Source organism: Haliotis asinina, chromosome 10 (genome assembly GCF_037392515.1).
Source record: "Haliotis asinina isolate JCU_RB_2024 chromosome 10, JCU_Hal_asi_v2, whole genome shotgun sequence".
In the NCBI taxonomy this organism is placed as follows: domain Eukaryota; kingdom Metazoa; phylum Mollusca; class Gastropoda; order Lepetellida; family Haliotidae; genus Haliotis; species Haliotis asinina.
In genome coordinates, this window is record NC_090289.1 from 32897963 (window position 1) to 32920855 (window position 22893).

The window sequence follows — 22893 nt, forward strand, 5'->3', positions numbered from 1 at the left end:
ATAGGCCTTCAGCAACCCATGCTTGTCATAAAAGGCGACAATGCTTGTCGTAAGAGGCGACTAACGGGATCGCGTGGTCAGGTTCGCTGACTTCGTTGACACATCGGTTCCCTATTGAGCAGATGGATGCTCATGCTGTTGATCACTGGATTGTCTGGTCCAGAATCTATTATTTACAGAAGGCCGCCATATAGCTGGAATGCTGCCGAGTAATATTCACTCACTCTCTTTGAGCAGATTATTATTATTATTAATTTATAATGTACCATACAATGAAGCTGTCTTCCAGATGACTTCCACTTACATCCATTACAGGTTTTATTATCTTCATTTAGCGTATATCCTTCTACACAGCCGCACTTCCAGCCACCGTCGGTGTTGTTGCATGTCTGTCGACAGTCGTTGCTGTTTTCATGACACTCGTCAATGTCTGCAAGAAAATACTGACTTCACAGTAATCACAGTAATCACAGTAAACCTACTTTCTCAACGGACTCCCAATTGAAGCTACAAAATCATTGAAAATAAATCAAATAACGATTATTATCAAGCCTCTACTCAAATGGGGCGGTGGACTAGCCCAGTGGTTACATCGTTTGCGTGACACGCAGAAGACCCAGGTTCGAGTTTCCACATGGGTACAACGATTGAAGCCCATTGTGGTGTGCCGAGCCGCAATATTGCTGAAATATTGCTAAAAGCAGTGTAAACTTAAACTCGCAAATTCACTTTACTGAAGGATGTGGCCCCTGCATGATTCAGAGTATACTCTGTGCATGTGTTTATGAATAACTGTGAAATAATGCTGACACCTGGGCGTCGACTTAGGTTCGAATCCCCAAACGGGACAATGTGTGAAACCCATTTCTGGAGTTTCCTGTCGGTGTATAATATTGCTTTACCTTCACTTACCGATATAGGAACGGTGGGGGTAGCCTAGTGACTAAACCGATCGCTCGTCTCGCGGAACACCGGGGTTAGATTCCCCACAATGTGTGAAGCCCATTTCTGTTGCCCCCCGTCGTGACATCACTGGAATATTGCTAAGAGTTTTCTCGCTTACTCACTCACTTACCAATACACAATTTGGAACTGTCTTGTCTATATCCCTTCTCACACATGCACATATAGGAACCAATGGTGTCTTCACATTTGGAGTTGGCTGGGCAAGGACCGGTTCCATTGTTTGTCTGGCACTCGTTAATATCTATAATAAAACGTTGAAACATCAACTACTACGTAAATGTATTTTTCCTGTAATCTGCGATATAGCTGGAATATTGCTGAGCACGGCGTAAAACTAAACTCACTCACTCACTCACTTGTCCTGTAATAATAACCAAAACATGTTGGTGATATAAAATGGCAATTTTGTTAATGATATAGACACGTTTAACCCATTTAGGATGTTGGGTTTCTGTTCTGGGCAAAATGGCAAAATGAAAATATTTGAGTCTGTACCAGACAATCATATGATTGGTGTTATGAGCAGCGGTCTGACCAGTTGGGATAGGTCCTTGTCACATCAGCACAAGGCTCACTGGTACACAGTCAATGAAAGATACGGCATCGGATGCGTACTTTTACATTCTGAATTTTGGCCAGCGTCATCGTTTGATGTGTATCCGTCGGGGCAAGCGGAGCAGTTGAATGCAATACCGGTCCTAGCTTCTTCTGCGGCGGTAACGTCTGTGCAGGTGCGCCCGAAGCCACACGGGTTGGGATCAGCGCAGCCATTAGTGTCATCCTCACACGATGCACCTGCAATAAAGTGTTTATCAGTTGTACATCATGTTGACCATGCTAACTCATAATATTAGCAAACAACAATCAAACAGCAACAACAAACAACAATTAAGCGACCCCAATGAAATTATTTTAAAAGCTTTTAGAAGTTGGTGTAGTAATATATGTAATACAGAATAAATCTTATGGATAACGCCTTCGTGATTTATTTCTCACTACGCTTCTGGGTTCATTCACCTAACATTGCGAAAAATAAACCAACAAGTTGTTATCCATAAGACTGAATGATAAAGAAGGGACAAGAACTTGCCCAGAATACGTTGTGAAAACTAAACCAAGTTGTTATCCATAAGATTTGAATGAAAACGAAAGGTCAAGAACTAGCCCACAAACGTTGTGAAAAATAAACCAAGTTGTTATTTATAAGATTTGAATGATAACGAAAGGGCAAGAACTAGCCCACAAACGTAGTGAAAAATAAACCAAGTTGTTATTTATAAGATTTGAATGATAACGAAAGGGCAAGAACTAGCCCACAAACGTTGTAAAAACAAATTCAATTTGTCTTGAATTACCGACAAACAAAATACTAATCTCAGGATATATGATTGATATTTTGTGTCTTGTGTAAAGACTTGATATGTCATATAAACACGGTAGTCAAAGCAGTAGGAGATAAAAAACAACACTGAGTACTATACACATAGCACTGACCCTGACCTTGAAAAACAAAACGATGTGACCAAAATAGATTATAAGTTAGCTAAAAAACAAACTTTTAAGCGGGTGTTAGAACACACCCACCATACCCGTATTGAAAAATGGTCGGTCCCATTTATGGATGAGAGAATGAGTATTGCTGTACGCCTTAGACAATATTTCAGCAAAATCACAACGCAAGAAATGGGCTTCACATATTGTCCCATGTGGGGAATCGAACCCTTGTCTTCAGCTTTAATTGCTAAGCTACCCCACCTTCGTCTTTATGAAATAAAGGATTGGGTGAAGGCATCCTTACCTGAGTAGCCCGTATTGCATTTACAAGACACCAACTGAAAATACGTGTCGTTCTGGGAGGTTGGAGGGACCAGTGGTGTAGTATAGTCACAACGTCCGTTACCACCACATCCTTTACATAGCATTACCACAACGTCCAGGATGGGTGACTGTGCCTCTTTCGAATCATTGGCTGCAATTCTGAAACGAAAACATCTCCAGTGTCTAAAATAATGTATGTTGAACGATACTTTCTAGATAGCCAGTGTGGTTTACGCTTCTTTCAAGGATATTCCAGCAATATCTCTGCGGGGGACACCAGAAAAATTCTTCACGAATTGTACCTATGTAGGAAATCAAACCAAGGTCTTCGGCGTGAGTGTCCTCCTCTGTAATACTACTGGAACATTGCTAAAAGCGGCGTAAAATTGAACTCATTCACACTCTATCCCAATATCATCATCCGGGTGTTATTACCCAAGATTGTAGAAAGATCAATAGGAGATTGGTATTATTATCTTTGTCGATACATGACGCAGAACCCCATTTGCGTAAACACACAGGTCTAAAGTTGGTACGTGTGTACAAAATATAGTATGCAAAATAATCCATAATCACAAAGGAGGTATTTTAAGACAAGAACGCATGCCAAGACACGTCAATTGTTCAGCTGAACAAGATGGTTTGTTGTTTAACGCAGCAATATTTCGGTCTGTAATTAATCAAGTCTGGACAAGACGATCTAGTGATCAACAACATGAACATCGATCTGCAATTCCGTGGTAGAAAGGGCATTCCTGACAGTTACTAATTATTGTCCAAGTATCCCAAACCCTATTTTCATTCAGATATCGACTACGAAGAACCACTTGTGTTAATGAATTGAACAATTTCATTTACAAGTATGTGTGTACACAGCATGTGTTTCAAGGTGTTGGGTTGTAAAATATGGAATAGGCTGTGAAGTCGTCCATCGTTTGTTCAATAACTGTTTGAATAAGAAAAATGAAGTAAAAAGCAGGAACATCGACAAATTGTATGAGTATATAAATACTGAAATCAAGAAATATAGTAGTCGAAAAGGCAATTATATGTAAATTAAATAGGGGAAATGTTGTCCACAGTTTTGCAGTGGCATTTTAATGCATCACGTTACGGGATTTCAAACTAAAGATTAACTGGACAAACACAACCATCAAGTCAACGCTATACCACTGACAAGATTAGAGTTTAACGAGAAAAAAATCCTTCTCCGTGGAATACCCCAGGGTCGATTGGATGCATGGTATAAGGCACAGGTATGTATCTAAATAATTCCGAATAAACGTTTATTTTTATTTAAATTCACCCATTAACACCGTTGAAAGGTGAGTATGTTTAGTTTACGCCACACTCACCAATATTCCAACCATATGGCGATGGTTTGTGAATAATCGAATCTGGACCAGGCAATCCAGTGATCAACAGCATGAGCATCCATCTGCGCAATTAGGATACGGTGACATGAGTGAACCAAGTCAGCGAGTCTGACTCCCGGTCCTGTTAGTCACCTCTTACGACGTATGGGCTGCTGCTGATTAATTCTAACTCGGACATTCACAGGTCTCGTAAAAAGTATTTTTAAAAAAACCCAGAATGAGTAAAACAATAAGAGAGCACTACCTGATTAGGACTGGGTCGGTATTATTCGGTGTCCATGTTGCAAAGCCACTGGTAGAATTCAATGTGAAGTCTGTAGGCGGCTGGTCGACACCGACGTAAGTTATAGTGTCATTATCAGCGTCCTCGCCGACGAACTGGAGAGAAACGTTTTTTCCAAGTTCCACATTGATCTGCGTCGTCCCCGTCAGCATGGGGTTTCTGTTGGCTGACGATGATATAAGAGGTATTACTTTTGTTTCACTTTCCCTTCACATATTTATTTCCTTCCCTTTATCCAATCCTATTTGTTTTAGTGGTTTCTATTTTCTTTATTCATCCCTATTTCCTTTATTCTTTTCCGTTTCCTTTGTTCATTTTCATACCCTTTATTCACGCCCATTTATTCATTCCTACTTCCTTTGCTCGATCACACTTCCCCTTACCTAATATTTGGCTTGACGACATCGCTTCCTGAATCTGTTCAGTGGCGGCTTTAGCTAGGTTTTCGTTCTTCGTAACTGCGTAGTCGAATATGCACTGTGTGTTGTTGGCGCCGCATACTGTCGTTGCTGCTTGGCGGTCAGCGTCTGAGATATCTTCCTCAAACAGAGGCGTGTAGCTGCTGTCAGTGAAGGTGGATATACTCTGCCCAGGCGCATAATGAAGAATCGAATCGGCTTGATGCGTCACAGCCCCTTTGAAAAGATCAAATTTCAGGAAACGGTAAGTATGCCTGTGTTAAGTGACGACATTCTTAAGCGTTGACTGTTGAGACTCAACTGTTAGGGGAAGTTGGGTAGCCTAGTGGTTAAAGCGTTCACTCGTCACGCCAAAGACCCGGGTTCGATTCCACACATGAGTACTTCATGTATGAAGCCCATTTCTGGTGCCCCCCGCCGTGATATTGCTGGAACATTGCAAAACCGACTCACTGTGACCCAATGAAACTTCATGGGGACTGTAAACTCAGACAAAATCAGCATGTTAATAACGAGCATTTGATCAGACAAATATTTACATGACTGCCCGAATGCAAACAGTTGCTTGTCCGTGGAATTGGCTGGGTACGTTGTTCCATCAGCGGACCTGAAGTCGTCTGTATCGACGTCGTTATAATTCCCAAGAAGACCTTTGGTAAGACCTTTGTGTCTTTCCTCCAGAACCGTCGACTGTGACAGCGTCCCGGAGATGATGGCAACGGTCACAACGACCCCTGGGAAATTAATGAAGAACTTCTGAAGTGGCAAATCTTGAAGTCAAAATCAACTGATCAAACAGACAGTGTTATTTGAGAAAGATATTGCATTTCATGTTAATGCGATTTAATTTGGTGGTGAGGTATTTCTCGATCTGAACGCACAAGGGGGAACTATTGCGATGGCGACAGTCTATTGCGACCATCCATTGCAATCGTTGTTTCTCTCTTTGAATCGTCTCATTTGGAGTCATTTCCTAGATGAACATGTAGTTTATATGAAATAAAAACACGCTGAAGTAGTGTCATTCTCTTTTCATTACTGAAAAAAACCCGCAAAGTCCAGATAAAGTAAGTAGTCAAGAGGTACTAAAAAACACCTATTACCTATTTTGGGAAAGGAAAATTCAACCCTCGTGTCGTTCACTTTTGCGACGATAAGATTGTCTGATGTTCTCGTGAAGTTGGCCTCGCTGTAGAATTGGGCGGTCATATCAACGTCGTCACAATAGATCACCAAATCTGAAACAGTTGCAGGAAGTTCTCAAAACACTCTCTGAACTAAACAAAATACATTAAATACCATTAACCATTAGAGAATGCAAGAGTGACATTCTGTGAACATCCCTATTCTTTTTGGCACGTACTTGTTTTATCTGTGCTGAGTGCAACGTGAACCTTTGCTGTTCCAAGAGAACCAGACTGTTCTGCTGCGAAGGCGGAAAATAAAGTGGCATTGACCTTTGCCCCTGTACTGTTGACTGCCTGAGCGGTTCGGCACTGAAGCTTGAAGGTGAAGGTCTTGTTTTCCGATTCTAGCTCAATCAGCTTATACTCTCCCAAACCGTTGAACGTGAATATCTTGCCATCCAGTGACATGAAGTGGGGGTCTCCGAAAACAAATCCTGGACGAAATATTGGTAAATTAATTACCCTGATCATTCATCTCGGTCTCATTGCAAGAAATTAGTTTCTTTGATCGACATATGTTTAAATGAAACGTGCGCAAATCAAATCGGGTGAATGTTATAAGTATATATACAAGGAACTGTAGGAATAAAATTGTTGTATTACAATCATATAATTTCGGGGGGGGGGGGGATTATTAACGGGGTGGTGGGGTAACCTTGTGGTTAAAGAGTTGGCTTGTCCCGCAAAGACCCGGGTTCGATTCCCCACATGGATACAATGAGTGCACAGTCCACAGCCGTGATATTGCTGGAATATAGCTCAAAGCGGCGTAAATCCAAACTCATTCACTCCCTTTTTGGGAACACATGTGGCCGAGATGCGTCCGTTTGTGAGCCCTAATCATGGATTCGAATCTGGGTTTGCGAGCACTCTACCCTAGCTCACTTTTTTCGACACAGTGAGTAAGCGTGTGACTGAGTGTGGGTTTCCTACACTCCTTTTATCAGTAATATTATTGGGACACCAGAAATGGCTTCACACCAGAGGGGAATCGAACCCGAGTCTTCGGCATGAAGAGCGAACCCTTTTTTAAGGCTAGGCTTTCAATCGCCTGTTTGATAAAATGGTGGTTCCCTACATCGAGCGTTCTACACCAGTCGGTAATACATTTTATGTAAAACTAGATAATCCTTACGCAATATGGCCCGGAAGAGATTAAAGTTGCAGCGTGATGTAGGTCGGACGGATCGATAGAGATGACACAAGTTGGACTGTCTACAGCACCATTCCTTGGGACCACTGTCTTGGAGCTCATGGCGAATGGGGTCGCGTATTCTACTGAAGCGGTTGTAGCTTCCGGCGTTGGGGAGCCTGTTGATGAAGTTGCCCCATCTGTTGTAGCAGCACTCCTACAACCATTGAGCGAGTGTTTAAGTATTTTTGGAGCACAGATAATAAAACTACATCACATATGGTATGTCCCTGAAGTTCCTTAAACACAGTCTAAGTAAACTTAGTCTCAGTGTATTTCGTTACACTCCACCACTGACTCTAACAAAACCTAGTAGAAGGTCGCGTCAGGTAACCTTTGAGCGACCAATGGCCGTCCAATCAAACGCGAGACGGTTACATTGATTTAACTAGTTAGACAAGGGCAACTATTTAGGGATCGGACGGACAAAATATTCAGGTCACCGACACAGATCTCTCCACAAACAAAAATCCGCATATAACACAGTTATTCGACCTTCAGTATATACGCTTTTGGGTTTCTGTTGACATGGTTACCATTAGCTCAAGAAAACTGAAAACTAAAATTTCAATCGAAATTAATTGAATTAAATGCATAGTGAGTGTTAACAACGTTGCAGCGGAATGTAACAATCAAATGTTATGAACATCTAGCTGTGGTCTTAGTACTTCTGAAGAGCGTTAGGCGGATGCTATCAGTTAGAACACCTGGTGTCAGCTTATACTTTCGTACAATTTTCGGTACGATGGGGTAGCCTAATGGTTAATGACCAGGTTCGATTACCCCCATGGGTGCAACGTGCAAAGGCCATTTCTGGTGTCACCCGCAATGATATTGCCAGTCTAAGTAAACTTATCCTCAGTACTTTTCGTCACACTCCACCACTCAAGTCTCACAAAACCTTATATAAGGTCGCGTCAGGTAACCTTTGAGATTGACCAATCAGAACACAGCTTACCAAATCGCGAAAGTGCACATTCGCACATTCCTTATGAACTTTTTATCTCGAAAAGGTTCGTACCCGAACTATTCCGAATGCTATTTAGCGTACGATCGCTTCCGGATGATGCACACGGCGTACGTACTGCCATGACAACGGTGAGTAAACAGTCGATGAAAATAGTGTTTTTGACAATATTCAAGGATGTTAATTTGCGGAAATATTAGCTAATGGTAACCATGTCAACAGAAACCCCAAAGCGTATATACTGAAGGTCAATTAACTGTGTTATATACGGATTTTTGTTTGTGGAGAGATCTGTGTCGGTGACCTGAATATTTTGAAAGTCCCTCCGATCCCTAAATAGTAACCATTGTCTGATTGGTTAAATCTATGTAACCGTCTCACATTTGATTGGACCGTCATTGGTTGCTCAAAGGCTACCTGACGCGACCTTCTACCAGGTTTTGTTAGACTCAGTGGTGGAGTGTAACGAAATACACTGAGACGAAGTTTACTTAGACTGCGATATTGCTGCAATATTGCTAAAAGCGGCGTAAAACCCAGCTCACTCTCTCGTATAAATTCAGCTTAATTTCTCATTACACCAACCTGAGTTTGTTTCTGATTAGAGTTAAGACTGTGTGTTAATATGCAATGATATTTCATATTTGTGTGAGCGAGTATGGTTTCATGCCGCTTTTAGCAATATTCCAGGATGGGACACCAGAAATCACAAAATGTACCCATCTTGGTAACCAAACCGGCGTGCAGCCGGGCGCTTTAAGCATTACGCTGCTCCACCCCCTCAAAACATGTCTGAGATAACCAATGCTTTGAGATTAGTGGGATGAGAATATACACTCTGTGCTATGAACAGTATTACGTACAAATGTGTCCTGTCCAACAAGAGCCCTCATCTCTACACAGTACACGTTTTGTCCGTAAAATATGGGCAGTGGAAGAAATGCTGCACTCCATTGTAACAGTTCCCGCCAGCAGGGACAAGTCCGAAAACCAAGAAAAACTGCCCGGGAACGGAAATATGACCCCAGGCTAATGTTTTCCAAGTACCACTGGTAACACAGGCGGGCTGGATTTGGTGCCATGTACTCCCCAACTTTAAACATCCAGACTCCAACTTGATCTATATTTAAGAGAGACATATATATTTCAATAATAGTGATAAAATAATAATATTTGATTTGTATAGCGCCTAGTTTCCTCCATACGGTGGTCAATGGCGCTGCAATTACAATCTGATGATCATTATCCCGATAACCGAATCTGTATGTAAGGCACTGAAAGGTTAATCATTTATCCCACATGGTACCCATTTTCTGCTGGGCAAAAAGAGGCATCTGACTTGATATCAAATTCATACAATCCAGAGATCAACAGCATGAGCATGCATCTACGCTCCATGGGACACGATGACGTGTCATTTATATCAGCGCGTCTGGCCACTCAGTCCTGTTAACCTCTTACGGCAAGCATGGATTACTGAAGAAAATGCTGATCAGGATGTTCGTGAGCCAGGATATGATATGAGGACATTTAGTACATGGACAAAAATCAGTAGTTTTAACAGATCTACCAGCAAAGATTATTTATTTACTTACTCAAAGAGTTGCCTGAAACTTGATGCATGTGAGGTTTTGTAAACCTCTGGAAGAATGCAGCTCCGAGTATCTCGTTCTCCCGCCTGGAATACTGCAACTGAGTGAACTGTGTCCCGTCAGTAAACCCGTGGACAGCCAGTTCCCGGAAGTTGTCCGACGATTCGATGTCGCTGAAGAAAAACATCATGAACCCGACCCGTTCGTCTGTTATCAGCACCAGCTGGAAGGTACTTCGCTGAAACACACACCAGGAGCTGTGAGTGAGTGAGTGAGGGGGGCGGGGAGAGTTTAATTTGTCGTTTGAAGGTGGGTTGGCATGTTTTCTGTTTCACGCCGCACTTGAAATATTCTAGTTATATTTCTTGTTTTACACGGCTCTCCAGCTATATGTTTGTCAATATTCCAGTCTGGACCAGACAGTCCAGTGATCAGCAGCATGAGCATCGATCTAGGTAACTAATATATGACTTATGCAAAACCACAAGATCCTGTTGGTCGTCTCGCACAACAGGCATGGGTTGCTGAAAAAAACAATTCTAACCCGGGGGTGTAATTAATGGCCGAGTGATTACTGAGCGATAGAAAAGTTTCTGAGTGAGTGAAAAAAGATCTTTATAAACATTTTCCCCAAAGTTGTCATCCTCCATAACTTGATACTACCCGTGAATATACGCATTCCTCGTGCTTCGGAAAACACAATGGCACAGATAGGCCCTGCATATATTCTACTAAAAATAATTAAAGATCACTCAGTTCTTTCATCTTGAAATGAAAACAGCCACACATTGAGGAAGCGATCTTGTAAACTCTGTCAATGTAAAGCATAACTTTACCCCGACAACAGCAGATGTAGCAGAGTAGGAGACGAATTCCGGAACCATTGACCACGTGACTACGCATGCCCACGAAGCTCTGAAACGTCTGTAGGATGTCCGTCTTTGGACTTCATTTGATGCCCTGTCCAGCACGAAGTTAGCTGCAAAACACAAGGCCATGGGTCAGTGAATGATCGTGTACAGTCGCCACTGCTCCATGTGGGGTCATCTTGAGTTATATTTGGTGATTTTAAGGCATCGTTTTAATCTCTTTTTCGTTCCACCCACTCACCCCAAATAAAAAGCAATGCCGCCGTAAGTTTTAAACACAATCAAATACTGGTTTTGGTATGTGACATATACGTCTGAGAGCATGTGAAGTGCATTTGGTGTGTGTGTTTGTGTGTGAGTGAGTGTGTGTGTTTGTGTGTGTGGTGTACGTCTGATTGTATGTGAAAAGTGTTTTTGTGAATTGGTATATATACGCAAAGTGTGTGTATTTTGGTGGACCGTGTGTTTGTGAGTGTGTGTGTCTATTTTCAGAGTTTATCTGAAGTGTGTTTTGTTGTGTAATGCATGTCTACGTAGTTTATTATGCTGTGTGTGTATCTGTGTGTGTGTCTGTGTGTGTGTCTGTGTCTGTCTGAGAGTATATAAAGTGTAGTTTTGCTATGTGTAGATAGGTGAGATATGTAATGAGATTATATTCTGGAATGATGTGATGTGGATGTCTGTGTGAATGTACAGGTCTGCGCTGTGTGAGTGTGTCTCATAGTATATGTATGCTGTGTGTGAGTGTAGTGAGTTACCTTTGTGTATGCAATGTGCATCCAGTGTATTGGAACGTCCATGTGTATGTCAGAGCTGTGTATATGCTGTGATGCATGTGTGAGTGCAGTTTATTGGGTGGTCTCATTGCCTTTCTACACATACAGAATATGAGTGTGAACAACATCACAGACATGGACACGGTTTTATCAGCCAGACTTATTGGGTGGTCTCATTGCCTTTCTACACATACAGAATATGAGCGTGAACAACATCACAGACATGGACACGGTTTTATCAGCCAGACTTATTGGGTGGTCTCATTGCCTTTCTACACATACAGAATATGAGCGTGAACAACATCACAGACATGGACACGGTTTTATCAGCCAGACTTATTGGGTGGTCTCATTGCCTTTCTACACATACAGAATATGAGCGTGAACAACATCACAGACATGGACACGGTTTTATCAGCCAGACTTATTGGGTGGTCTCATTGCCTTTCTACACATACAGAATATGAGCGTGAACAACATCACAGACATGGACACGGTTTTATCAGCCAGACTTAATCACATACCATGATCATTTCCAGCAACATAAACGTGGTAGAATACATTTCCGCCGTATCTGATGTCGAAATCACCGCAGTAGATGCAAACATATTTTGTGTTTGCCTGAGATACATCTCCCAGGTAATATGGGTTGTATCTCCGCCCAAAACTCACGCCGCCATTGTCACCAACCTGTGAATCAAGGACACGTTAGTATTGAAGCAAGGTATTCTCAACATGGCTAAGTATTGGAGTTGGTTTTAACACCTCGTGTCAGCTTATTATAGCAAGTAAGTCCTGAGTTAGTCAATTGACATTTATCTATGGGTATGGTGAAACAGGGATTCAAACCCACTTCTAAAATTTCAGCAATCTAGTAATTTTGATACGATGTCCTCCATCAACCAAGTCACGATCACGAGATCCCGTTTGCATTAAACGAGATCTCGTTAGTCGTCTCTTTTGTTTTGTTAGTCGTAACGCTACTTACAAACATGGACGTCTCCAAAGTGTTAAAGAAGGGGAATCCGTCCTGTATTTCTATTCTATCACTGGAAACGTCCCAGCTTCTGTGAGGGAGTCTTGAATCCGCCTCCGAGAATCCGTATGGGAACAAACCTGCAACCAAAATCATGGTCAGTGAGCTGTTTGTCCAGTATAGTGAGTAAGGTTTTATGCTGCTCTTAGCAGTATCCCTGCAATATCCCAGCAATATAACGACCGGGGACACTAGGAATGGGCTTCACACATTGTACCCATGTGGTGAATTGAACCTGGGTCTTCAAAGTGAGGTGCGAACGCTTTAACCACTAGGCTACCCCACCGCCTCCTCCCAGATAGCGAGTGAGTGAATGAATATAGTTTTAAGCCACATTCAGCAATATTTCAGCAGTATCACGGCGGGAAACACGGCTTTAATGTGAAGAATCGAGGGTGTGTCTTTGGCGTGACGAGCGAACGCTTTAACCACAAGGCTACCTCATTGTCCCGTGTCTAATATAGAATAGTTTTAGGCATGATTAACAAATGTTATGTTTTCATTTGTAAATGCATGGGATTAGTGGCTCAATGCATCAATGCTTCACTGATGTCAATCTTTTCACAGTTATGCTGACATTCAAACTGGTATTCGTCCTCATAAGCGAATGCGTCCAGTCGTTCCTTGTCAGGTTTAAGCTTTCAGTGGAGAGAGAATATCTCACCTGAATGAATGATAGCATTGGTGAAACGATGTCGTCTTGGTTCGCAGTTTGTTTTTAAAGCCGCATACAGCACTTTTCCAGCTATTTGGCGTAGGATGCCATGTAGTTCTCTAGATATACCCAGATATATATATTTCCCGTGAAGATCTGGGTGTGGCGTTGAACAACAGACAAATAACAAACAAACATAGGAATAGTAGTATTAACTCAAACACAAATGCCAGAAGGCATGAGTTGTCGTTAATGAGGGCCACTACCTCAAAAGGTTAAAATACAACCTTAGAAATGTCAGTCAGACTTACCAGTCCCTGAGACAGTGGAAGCTGAAAATACAATTATATTTAAAATATTATAGTATTGGCAAAGGTAAAGTCATAACAAGTTTATATATACTAATAAGAGTTTCGATGTAATTTATCCTATCAAAATAACCTCATTACTCTGTAGTTTATATATGTGGATACAGAATTATACTGAGAGAAACAAATAAGGGAACAAAGGAAAATTCTAGTGTTTTTTAATATATCTTCCAGTTTTTTTATCACAAGCTTTGGACAGCACTGAGAGAGGAAATCAGCGAACATATTAAGGGCCATGAAGTGGTGTTCCCCAATTTGTTTCCCTCAGCATATATGCATATAATATTCTAAAGAATATTCGCATGACTGCAATTCCAAGTAATAATGATACTGGTATTGAATATATTAGAAAGTACACTTTACATAGACAAATTTACTGTTTGAAATATCTTATTTCTTTGGTCACTGGCTGTCTGTCTAAACAGTACGTAATAATCTTCAAAACGAAAACTGGATATTATTACCAATTCTATTAAGAGATATAAAACTAATCCTAGAAGTTATCTTGTCTTATTCAATGTGATAAAAAATAAAAGACATTGACGTCAATATCAGGATTATGCCCTGAATATGTAGATAAAAATATACTTACGGGGCCTTCAATATGAAAAAGAGAAGAAAAACAAAGATGATGTACCATGAGAAATGAACATTAGCAAACACAATCAACCAAGAAAGTCGGTGGAGTTTTTGGCTGTTCTAAAAGTGACAAACAGCTTTTACATCCAGAGCTTTGAAAATAAAAGTAACAAAACCCTTTCCATCAGGTGTTTTCACTGAAAGTCGAGTCAATTATACCATTAAGACTCATTTCATGAGCACGTGTATGACTCACAAAAGAACCAAAATAATCCTGCCCACATTCATAACACATATCTGCTAAATGTAGATCCATTATACAATTTTGAGTACATCATGAGTAGGTATTTGTTTCAACAGTTTCACACCAGCTGAAAACAATCGACTTTGGACCAGACCATCCAGTGATTGAAAAAACAGGTTTAAATCAGATCCCTCCTAAATGTCCCCCCACTATTAACCAAACTATTTAGGCATAAATAGAGGATGCTGTACGTACTAAGAGCACTATAAGTACGAAAATCACTAAACATACGAAAACGCGTTTGTTTTTAGCGAACTCACCCGCATTGTCCATTAACACATGGACGTTCTGCCGGGCAGAGGAAACAGGTGACAGTAACTAAAAAAAAAAAAAGATTCGATCTCAGAAAAGGAACTCCAATTGGCTTGTAGGTGTATTTTATTGTACAGGTCCCGATTCACAAAGTCTTCGTAATATTACGACCTGTCGTAACACTACTGCACTATAGGCTTACGAATGTCGTAGCGCTACGAACGCTCTGTGGGTCGGGACCCAGAACGGAAGTCTGTCTAAATTATTATTTTTTATTTTCGTTAAAAAATGCCCCCAAACCCCTTAAAATATACGGTGTTGGTTTACCTTCACCTTCACACCATGAATTGGGTTGTCGTGGATGCGTTGGTAAAATTTACGATCACGTATAGACTGTACATAGTACGTACAGACTAGGGTCACGACCCATAGCTACCGTAAATCTATACTACATATCATTGGTTTAAGAATGACGTATTATTCCGAAAGCTTTGTGGATCGGGTCACATGTTTTCGCTTCATAAAGCGATCTTAGAGTTAAGGTGTGTAGTTCCACACTTTAAAATAAGATCATTGAAGTGCTGATATCGTTTTGTAGAACAGACCATTCGAACCTGCTACTTAGGTATCCTCACATGACTAAGGGAAAGAACTCTTGACAGCAAACACTTGGACACGGGGTACTTTGGCAATAATGTCCCAACCTTCATTTTGCTTTTTGATATAATCTAGAAACATCACAATACATAATGAAGTGAAAACACACGAGTTACCAATATGATAAAGTATGAAGTGAAAGCAATTATTTAACTCAACAGGAGCGGTGTGGTGGCCTGATGATTAATGCGTCCGCTTGTCAAGCTGAAGACACTGGTTCGATTCCCTACACGGATACAATGTGCGAAACCAGTTCCTGATGTACCCCTCCGTGATATTGCTGGAATATTACCAAAACCATATTCACTCATTCACTAACTCACTATACGAACCTTCTTGATTAACCGCGTTGAATATGGTCGGCTCCCTGGCGACGGTTAAGCCATTGAACGTTCCACTTCGAAAAATCCTCAGAAGAACATAAGCTACACCTCTCCTGTTGCTGTTGCTGTTGCTGTTGAAACTGACTGTAATGGTGTCTGTGATGATGCCCCCACTGAAACTAGAGGCGCTCAAAATAGAAAAAAAGGCTCAAGACTAATATCTGACGCTTCTAATGATTTGAGAATGGTTTCTTAGGAATATTCAATGAATGGACTTCTACGTTCTATAGAGAATCAAACCTGGAATCGCAGCATAGCGAAACAACGTTCTGACGACTTGGCCATTTCACAATGCACAATACCGTGATTTCTAACTCAAGAGATATATTGGTGTCAGAGAAAAATCTGTTCATCTATTAATTCAAAACTTGGAGCGGTCTGTGAGTAAGCTTTGTGAGTAAGCGGTCTGTGAGTAAGGCTCGGATTTGATTTTGCCTTTTCCGACAGAAGCGTTCTAACGACCGTATTATTTTATCGCTCGTGACGAGTCTTTGAATGTCATTTAGAAAGAAAATTTTACCTGTACATATAAATACACCTCTGTATCCCTTTCTCAATCACCTGATGAAGGAGTAAGCATTAACTCCGAAACGTTGTGTTCTCTCATAAAGAAGTTGATATCCATAAAATCTTCATTGCTCGTGACGAGTTATTAAGTGTGATACACTCACTCATTCAAAACTTGCAGAAAGAATAGCGAAGACAACGTTTGGCGCGGAGTGCTGTATGGACTGAGTACAATTATTACGGAGTTCTGTTGTCAGCTATAGGGAATATAATCCTACCTCTCAGTTACTGTCGTTGAAATACTTCCCACTTCATTTTCCACAAACTGCTGTTGCAACTGTAGAGAAACAGGGCAGTGAGTAGGCATGTGGCACATGTACACAACATAACTGTAGCTAAAGCTGTGTACGATGACATGAGCATCAATCTACAAGGCTACACGTAAGCATCCAGATCACACAGTGTGGCCATGGAGGTTCTTGCCCTACACTGCAGTCAGCAATACTCATCCAACATGACAGCGGTCTGAATATTCCAATCTGGACCGGACAATCCAGTGATCAACGACGTGAACATCGATACACGTTTGGGATACGATGGCATGTGTTAACCAAGTCAATGAGTCTGACCACCGATGGCGTTAATCGCCCCTTATAACAAGAACAAGAATGGGTTGCCATTTCTAACCTAGTTCTTCACGGGTAACCATCGAATGACATGCGTAAGATAAGCATAAGACAAGCGTAAGACAAGCGTAAAACACCTTGTGCCTCGTATTTCAGCGGAATATACAGACGTACCACGGGAAGTACTTTGGTGACGCAGAACAAGATAAAGTTTACAAAAACTAACAATCGCAGAAAGAAAGATAAAACTCATATTGTTTACTTACTAGGTTCTCGGTCGACGCTGTAGGACCTGCTGAGCTGCTCTGAGCAATCGTGATGCTTACCTCTCGGCTTAGTGTTGCAGTAACTGTAGAGGGAAAGGGGCCTTATTAACAATAACAATAAAGTCATTATGAAACTCAGCATAAGGCACCAACCAAGATATATGCTAAGTCCGGATTCAGAAGGCACACAGAGCTGAGAGACTCGCGGTCCTTCAAAACAACGTTACGACAGCAATGATCATTACGACAGCCATGATCATTACGACAGCCATGATCATTACGACAGGCGACGATCGCTTTGTCGAAAGGTTCCAGGGCGTCATTTTGAGACAAAGTATCTCAAAGAATGAGTATTATTTATGATAGCATTAATCCAACATAACATTAATCATTATAATATTCATTCTTGGTAGTATCTATTCATGAAATTATCCATTCATGATGACATTGGTTCATGCTGGAACTTATTGATCATGGTATTGATTCAACATATTAGTAATACTAATACTATAAATTCAAGTTAGAATTAGAGGTTGACAGCATTAAGTCTTGATAGCATTGATACTAGTAATTGTTCCTGATTGACAACTTTTGTAGCTTATGGAAGGCAAATGTGAATCTGGAGAGGAAAACAGCACCTACAATGTTGAAACTAAAGCGGATTGATCCATGTATGAAAATCTTTACGATACATGGCTGTGCATACAACAGTATTTCTAAGCAAAATGCATTTGAGGGCAAAAGAAATTTACAAACTAATTTGCCGAAAATTATATGGATTATCAAACCATTACTAAGCTGGTGCAATTTTCAATAGTGTTCATGGGAAGCTCTGACTGCATGTAATCCGACATGACTCATTGTATCCTACACGAATAATGACCGTCAGCGTCAAGTATTCCAGTTCCTTTGAAAACAAACAGACTTGACAGGCAATTTCAAAGAAGTCAATGAATATAATCCACGTGAATTTAGATAATAAAATGTCTTGCTAACAGAAAATACAATTTTTTCACGGGTGTTTTGAATTCTCCGAAATTACACAAAAAATCTCTTGGCGTACTAGAATGATTTAGCTCCGGTTCTGAAGTGACATTTGTTTCACGGGATACACATTTCCCATCAATGCATAAAATGTTCTCTTTTCACATTGAAGACCGGGTTCGATTCAACAAATGGGTATGGAGAAGTCCAATCCTGACTTAAATCTAAACGGATGTAAATTAACGATGTGGTGCCGACTCTGAATGAGGCCATTCTTTCGTAGTTGATGCGTCCAGTTTCCTGAGCATTGGTTGGACCGGAAGTTTAAATCCCAAATTCGGTGTTGTTCACAGTGATACCGTAAAGTCTGATGTATGTTTGCAGAGGTAAACTCACAGGAACAGGAGCAAACTGCTTCCACGTTACTAACAGAAACATGGACAAACTGCTTCCATAATACTCACAGAACAAACTGCTTCCACGTTACTAACAGGAGCATGGACAAACTGCTTCCATAATGCTCACAGAACAAACTGCTTCCACGTTACTAACAGGAAAATGGACAAACTGCTTCCATAATGCTCACAGAAAAAACTGCTTCCACGTTACTAACAGGAAAATGGACAAACTGCTTCCATAATGCTCACAGAAAAAACTGCTTCCACGTTACTAACAGGAACATGGACAAACTGCTTCCATAATGCTCACAGAACAAACTGCTTCCACGTTACTAACAGGAGCATGGACAAACTGCTTCCATAATGCTCACAGAACAAACTGCTTCCACGTTACTAACAGGAACATGGGCAAACTGCTTCCATAATGCTCACAGAACAAACTGCTTCCAACACATTTATAATCCATTTATATCAAGATGGGTATATAACTCTGTCCATGAAGATTGTGTATTCCAATCCCAAATGTAACTCCTCTCCACACACCACACCCGTGAAGATCCGGATAAGAATTCATCCTTAGTATCCCCATTCTTGTTGTCAGAGGTGGCTAACAGGATCGGGTGGTCAGGCTCACTGACGTAGTAGACACATGTAATCTTATCCCAACTCCGCAGATCGATGCTCATGCCGTTGATCACTCGGTTGCCTTACACAATACGTTTATTCTACTGTAGTTCATCTTTGGCGTTTGATCGCATACACGTACACAGATACGTTCACATCCTTCGGGGCGGAGGACCGGGTAGCGTAGCGGTTAAAGCGGTCGCTCGTCACTTTGAAAAGACGGATTCGAATCCCCACATGAGTAAATCGTGCGAAGTCCATGCAACTAGGTTCATTTACTCTATCACATCAAACCCAAGCAAATTCACAGTTGCATTGTGTTTTGCAAAGCGGTTATAGCCTAACAGATAGTTCGACCATCTCATAGTTGACATTTGTCTTCAGCTTAAAGACAACGTTGTCTCGGAGACATGTCTCTGGTCTGAAACACCAGTCTGCTGCCAACAAAACTATACAGAACGCGTACACATTCACGAACACAAGCACTCAGGTAGCACACACACACTTGCCAGTCGACGACAGCAACTACAACCATTACCGTCATCGTCGACGCCACCGCCGGAGCCTTCGTCAGCCTGACGTTTCACCCTGTGGTGATCAACGCTTATTAAGAACTCCTCTTCTAGAGCATCGTCGAATTCACTATAGTGGGCAGGTTTAGACGTGAAAGGTTGGAAGCTGGGTCTCGTAACTTCCATAACTTCGTTGTATTTTCGTGCTCTGGTTTGGCTTGGTCTAGAGCGATTTCTGGTAACAGGGTAAAGGTACTCCGTCTCCAGCAAGTTCTCAAGGTCATTGTCGTAGCTCTGATCTGCAACCAGTTAAACAAAATGTCAGTTAAATGGCGGTGAGTAAACATATTTGTTTTTACGCCGCGTTTGGCATAAATATAACGGCGGGGTCACATACAGGGCCTCACACATTCCATCATGGATGTGGGGAATCGAACCCGGGTCTTCGGTGCGTTGAACGGTAACCACTCTTCCACCCCACCGCTCCTACGTAACTACTCCGAAAGAAACGAAGCATTGTAGCTAAAGAAAAAGCTTTCGTTTCGAGAATATACAACCAAAGCAATAAACCACAAACTTTGACATCCATTATTCTATCCCTGATTCTAATTTAACCTTTCATTGATATATTATATTATTAAAGCATTGTATTTATATTACTGCGACTAGTAAATCTGAAATACACTGATTATTGTTTTTCAGCAGCAATTTTTTTTCATTTATCGCTTAACATTTCAGGGGGTTAAAATTCTTACATGAAAAAAGAACAACAACACCATTTCGGAATCAGAGAACCACCAAGAATGTTTCAGCTGTTTTCCATAATGGTTAAAGTTTAGCGTTTTCCTTTTTGGGACAGCTTACCTCTAATGTCCTGCAACTGACAATGTTTACATCGATCATGTGAAATATCCTAATATACTAGATACAGAAACATAGCACTGGCGATGACCTGTATCTGTGTATCTTGATACGGAACCCTTGCAGATCCCGGTTATGACTGATCTTCAGTAACCCATGCTTGTCGTTAAGAGGCGACTAACGGGATCGAGTGGTCAAACTTGCTGACTGGGTTGACACGTCATTGCATCCCTATTGCGTATATCGATATTCATGCTGTTGATCACTGGGTTGTCTGGTCCAGACTCGATCATTTACAGGCCGCCGCCATATAGCTGGAATATTGCTGAGTGCGGCGTAAAACTAAATTCACTCACTCACTCCGGTCCAGAATCGATTATTTACAGGCCGCCGCTATATAGCTGGGATATTGCTGAGTGTGGCATAAAACTAAACTCACTCACTCACTCATTTTAAATACGGAATCTCTACTTACCCATTCTAACCGTTGGGTCCGTCGCGGCGACCAGCACCATGAAAGCGTTGACGACCAAGGCGGTCTTGAAAATGATGTTTGATTCTGAAACAAGCGACAGAAAATCACCTACAGCAATTGCTGACTCTTGACTGTTGACTTTCTTAAATTAATCTGTGCACATGCATATACTCCTATATTCATATACATATACATATATTCTCTTCACTGAATCATATTAAGTGTCGAAGAAATTAAATAAATGCATTGATCATTGTGTCACAATACATGATCTCTAAGTATGATTTTGTTATCAAAGTGCCTGCACGTAACCAACATTAAGAGGGGCTCAACCACATTGGATCAATATATGCCCACACGATTTTCTTAAACAAAGTTTCGTTAAATTGACATCCCATTCTCGTAAGCCCGTCGTTATTGCTGGACTAGTGTTAAAAGCGGCGTAAGACTAAACTCAATCACCCTATTAATATAATCCCTGCTTTTATAAACTTTTCGGTAACAGTGATTTGTATCAATTTTTGACTTTAGTCAATATTATTACAGTTGTTGTTTATGTCTCATGTTCGTTGCGGATCTTTGTCTTTAGCAACCGTGTTTGTCGTAAGAGTCGATTAACAAGACCAGGTGGTCAGACTCGCTGACTTGGTCGACACATCTCATCGTCTCCCACTTGAGTAGATTGATGAACATACTGTAGATCATCGGATGGTTTGGTCCAGACTCGATAATTTACAGACCACCGTCATACACCTGGATTAATGCTGTGTGCGGAACCGAATTATGTTTGTTGTTTGTTGGTTTCCCTGTCAACAGCTGCACAAGTCTCACCCGAGGATCACCACATAATAATGTCCATTAGGGCGTTACGTGCTGTGTCGTCTTCAAAACTCTACAATGGGCAATATGGGCGTTTCCTTGTGTGCACAGTCATATGCAGTCTGCTATTGTCAACAGGCTTTTGTTCATTTAGTCATGTTTTTCTCTCCAAAGTTAAGAATAGAATCAAATTCGCGTCAGCCATGAATAAAATTATCATGTCTGAAGGATTTGTCTACCTATCCACACAGTTGGATAAAGCGTTTACTCTTCACGTCAAACACCAGAGCTTCCACAAAGCACTAAGGTGATCGCAAGTCACTAGAGTAATGTTAGTGCAATGTTAAAGAATGGTACTTCAAGGTTAACTTAAGTGAAGGTTGCTTCGTGAAAGGAACCCCAGTTTTCCGAGTTGCAGTGACACTATTGTGTCAGTGTCACAATATGATCAAAGCTGGTGAACATGCCATAATGCGTGAGCGAGCGGAAGGAGTGAGGGTGTGGCTGATGGTGAGGGTGAAGGCGGCACTGTTGAAGGTGATGATTGTGATGGTACTGGTGAGGGTGGTGGTGACGATGGTAATGTTGCCGATGGTGTTATTGATGGTGGTGATTGTTGGGGTGATGGTGGTGGTGATGATGGTGATGTTGATGTGATGTGATAGTGATGGTGGTGATTGTTGGGGTGATGTGGTGGTAAAGTTGAGGATGTTGATATTGATGATGATGGTGAGGTGATGGTGATGTCGGTGTAGTGGTTGCCGGGGTGATGTGGTGGTGATGATGGGGATGTGATGACGATGGCGGTAGTGATGGTGGTGATTGCTTTGGTGATGTGGGGTGATGATCGTGATGTTGAGGAGGGTGATATTGATGGTGATGATGATGGTGAGGTGATGGTGATGGTGGTGATGATTGTAGTGATATGATGGTGATGGTGGCGATGTGAAGATAGTGGTGGTGGTGATGTGTTGGTGGAGGTGGTGGTGATGTTAATGTTGATGGTGATGATTGTGAGGTGATGGTAATGATAGTGATGAAGGTGATGGTGATGGTGATGGAGAGGCGTGTTGTCCGACTGTTGGATCTGTTGCAAACCACCCTCCTCCCCACCCAACACCATCATCATCATCGCCACTTGC

At 41.4% G+C, this 22893-nt stretch overlaps 1 protein-coding gene across 1 annotated transcript in view; it reads right to left on the reverse strand.

Annotated features, from left to right (window-relative positions):
* The window catches only part of LOC137299193 (uncharacterized), a 47369-nt gene that overhangs the window by 21189 nt on the left and 3287 nt on the right, over nucleotides 1–22893 (reverse strand). The window contains 22 exon segments of the mRNA XM_067831766.1: nucleotides 305–430; nucleotides 1076–1207; nucleotides 1582–1761; nucleotides 2765–2943; nucleotides 4405–4609; nucleotides 4827–5078; nucleotides 5402–5596; nucleotides 5966–6100; nucleotides 6226–6483; nucleotides 7185–7398; nucleotides 9072–9328; nucleotides 9804–10038; nucleotides 10637–10779; nucleotides 11970–12135; nucleotides 12434–12561; nucleotides 13448–13468; nucleotides 14625–14705; nucleotides 15629–15798; nucleotides 16465–16523; nucleotides 17079–17161; nucleotides 19623–19895; nucleotides 20933–21016. Of these exon segments, the coding sequence (XP_067687867.1) occupies nucleotides 305–430; nucleotides 1076–1207; nucleotides 1582–1761; nucleotides 2765–2943; nucleotides 4405–4609; nucleotides 4827–5078; nucleotides 5402–5596; nucleotides 5966–6100; nucleotides 6226–6483; nucleotides 7185–7398; nucleotides 9072–9328; nucleotides 9804–10038; nucleotides 10637–10779; nucleotides 11970–12135; nucleotides 12434–12561; nucleotides 13448–13468; nucleotides 14625–14705; nucleotides 15629–15798; nucleotides 16465–16523; nucleotides 17079–17161; nucleotides 19623–19895; nucleotides 20933–21016 (3576 nt within the window).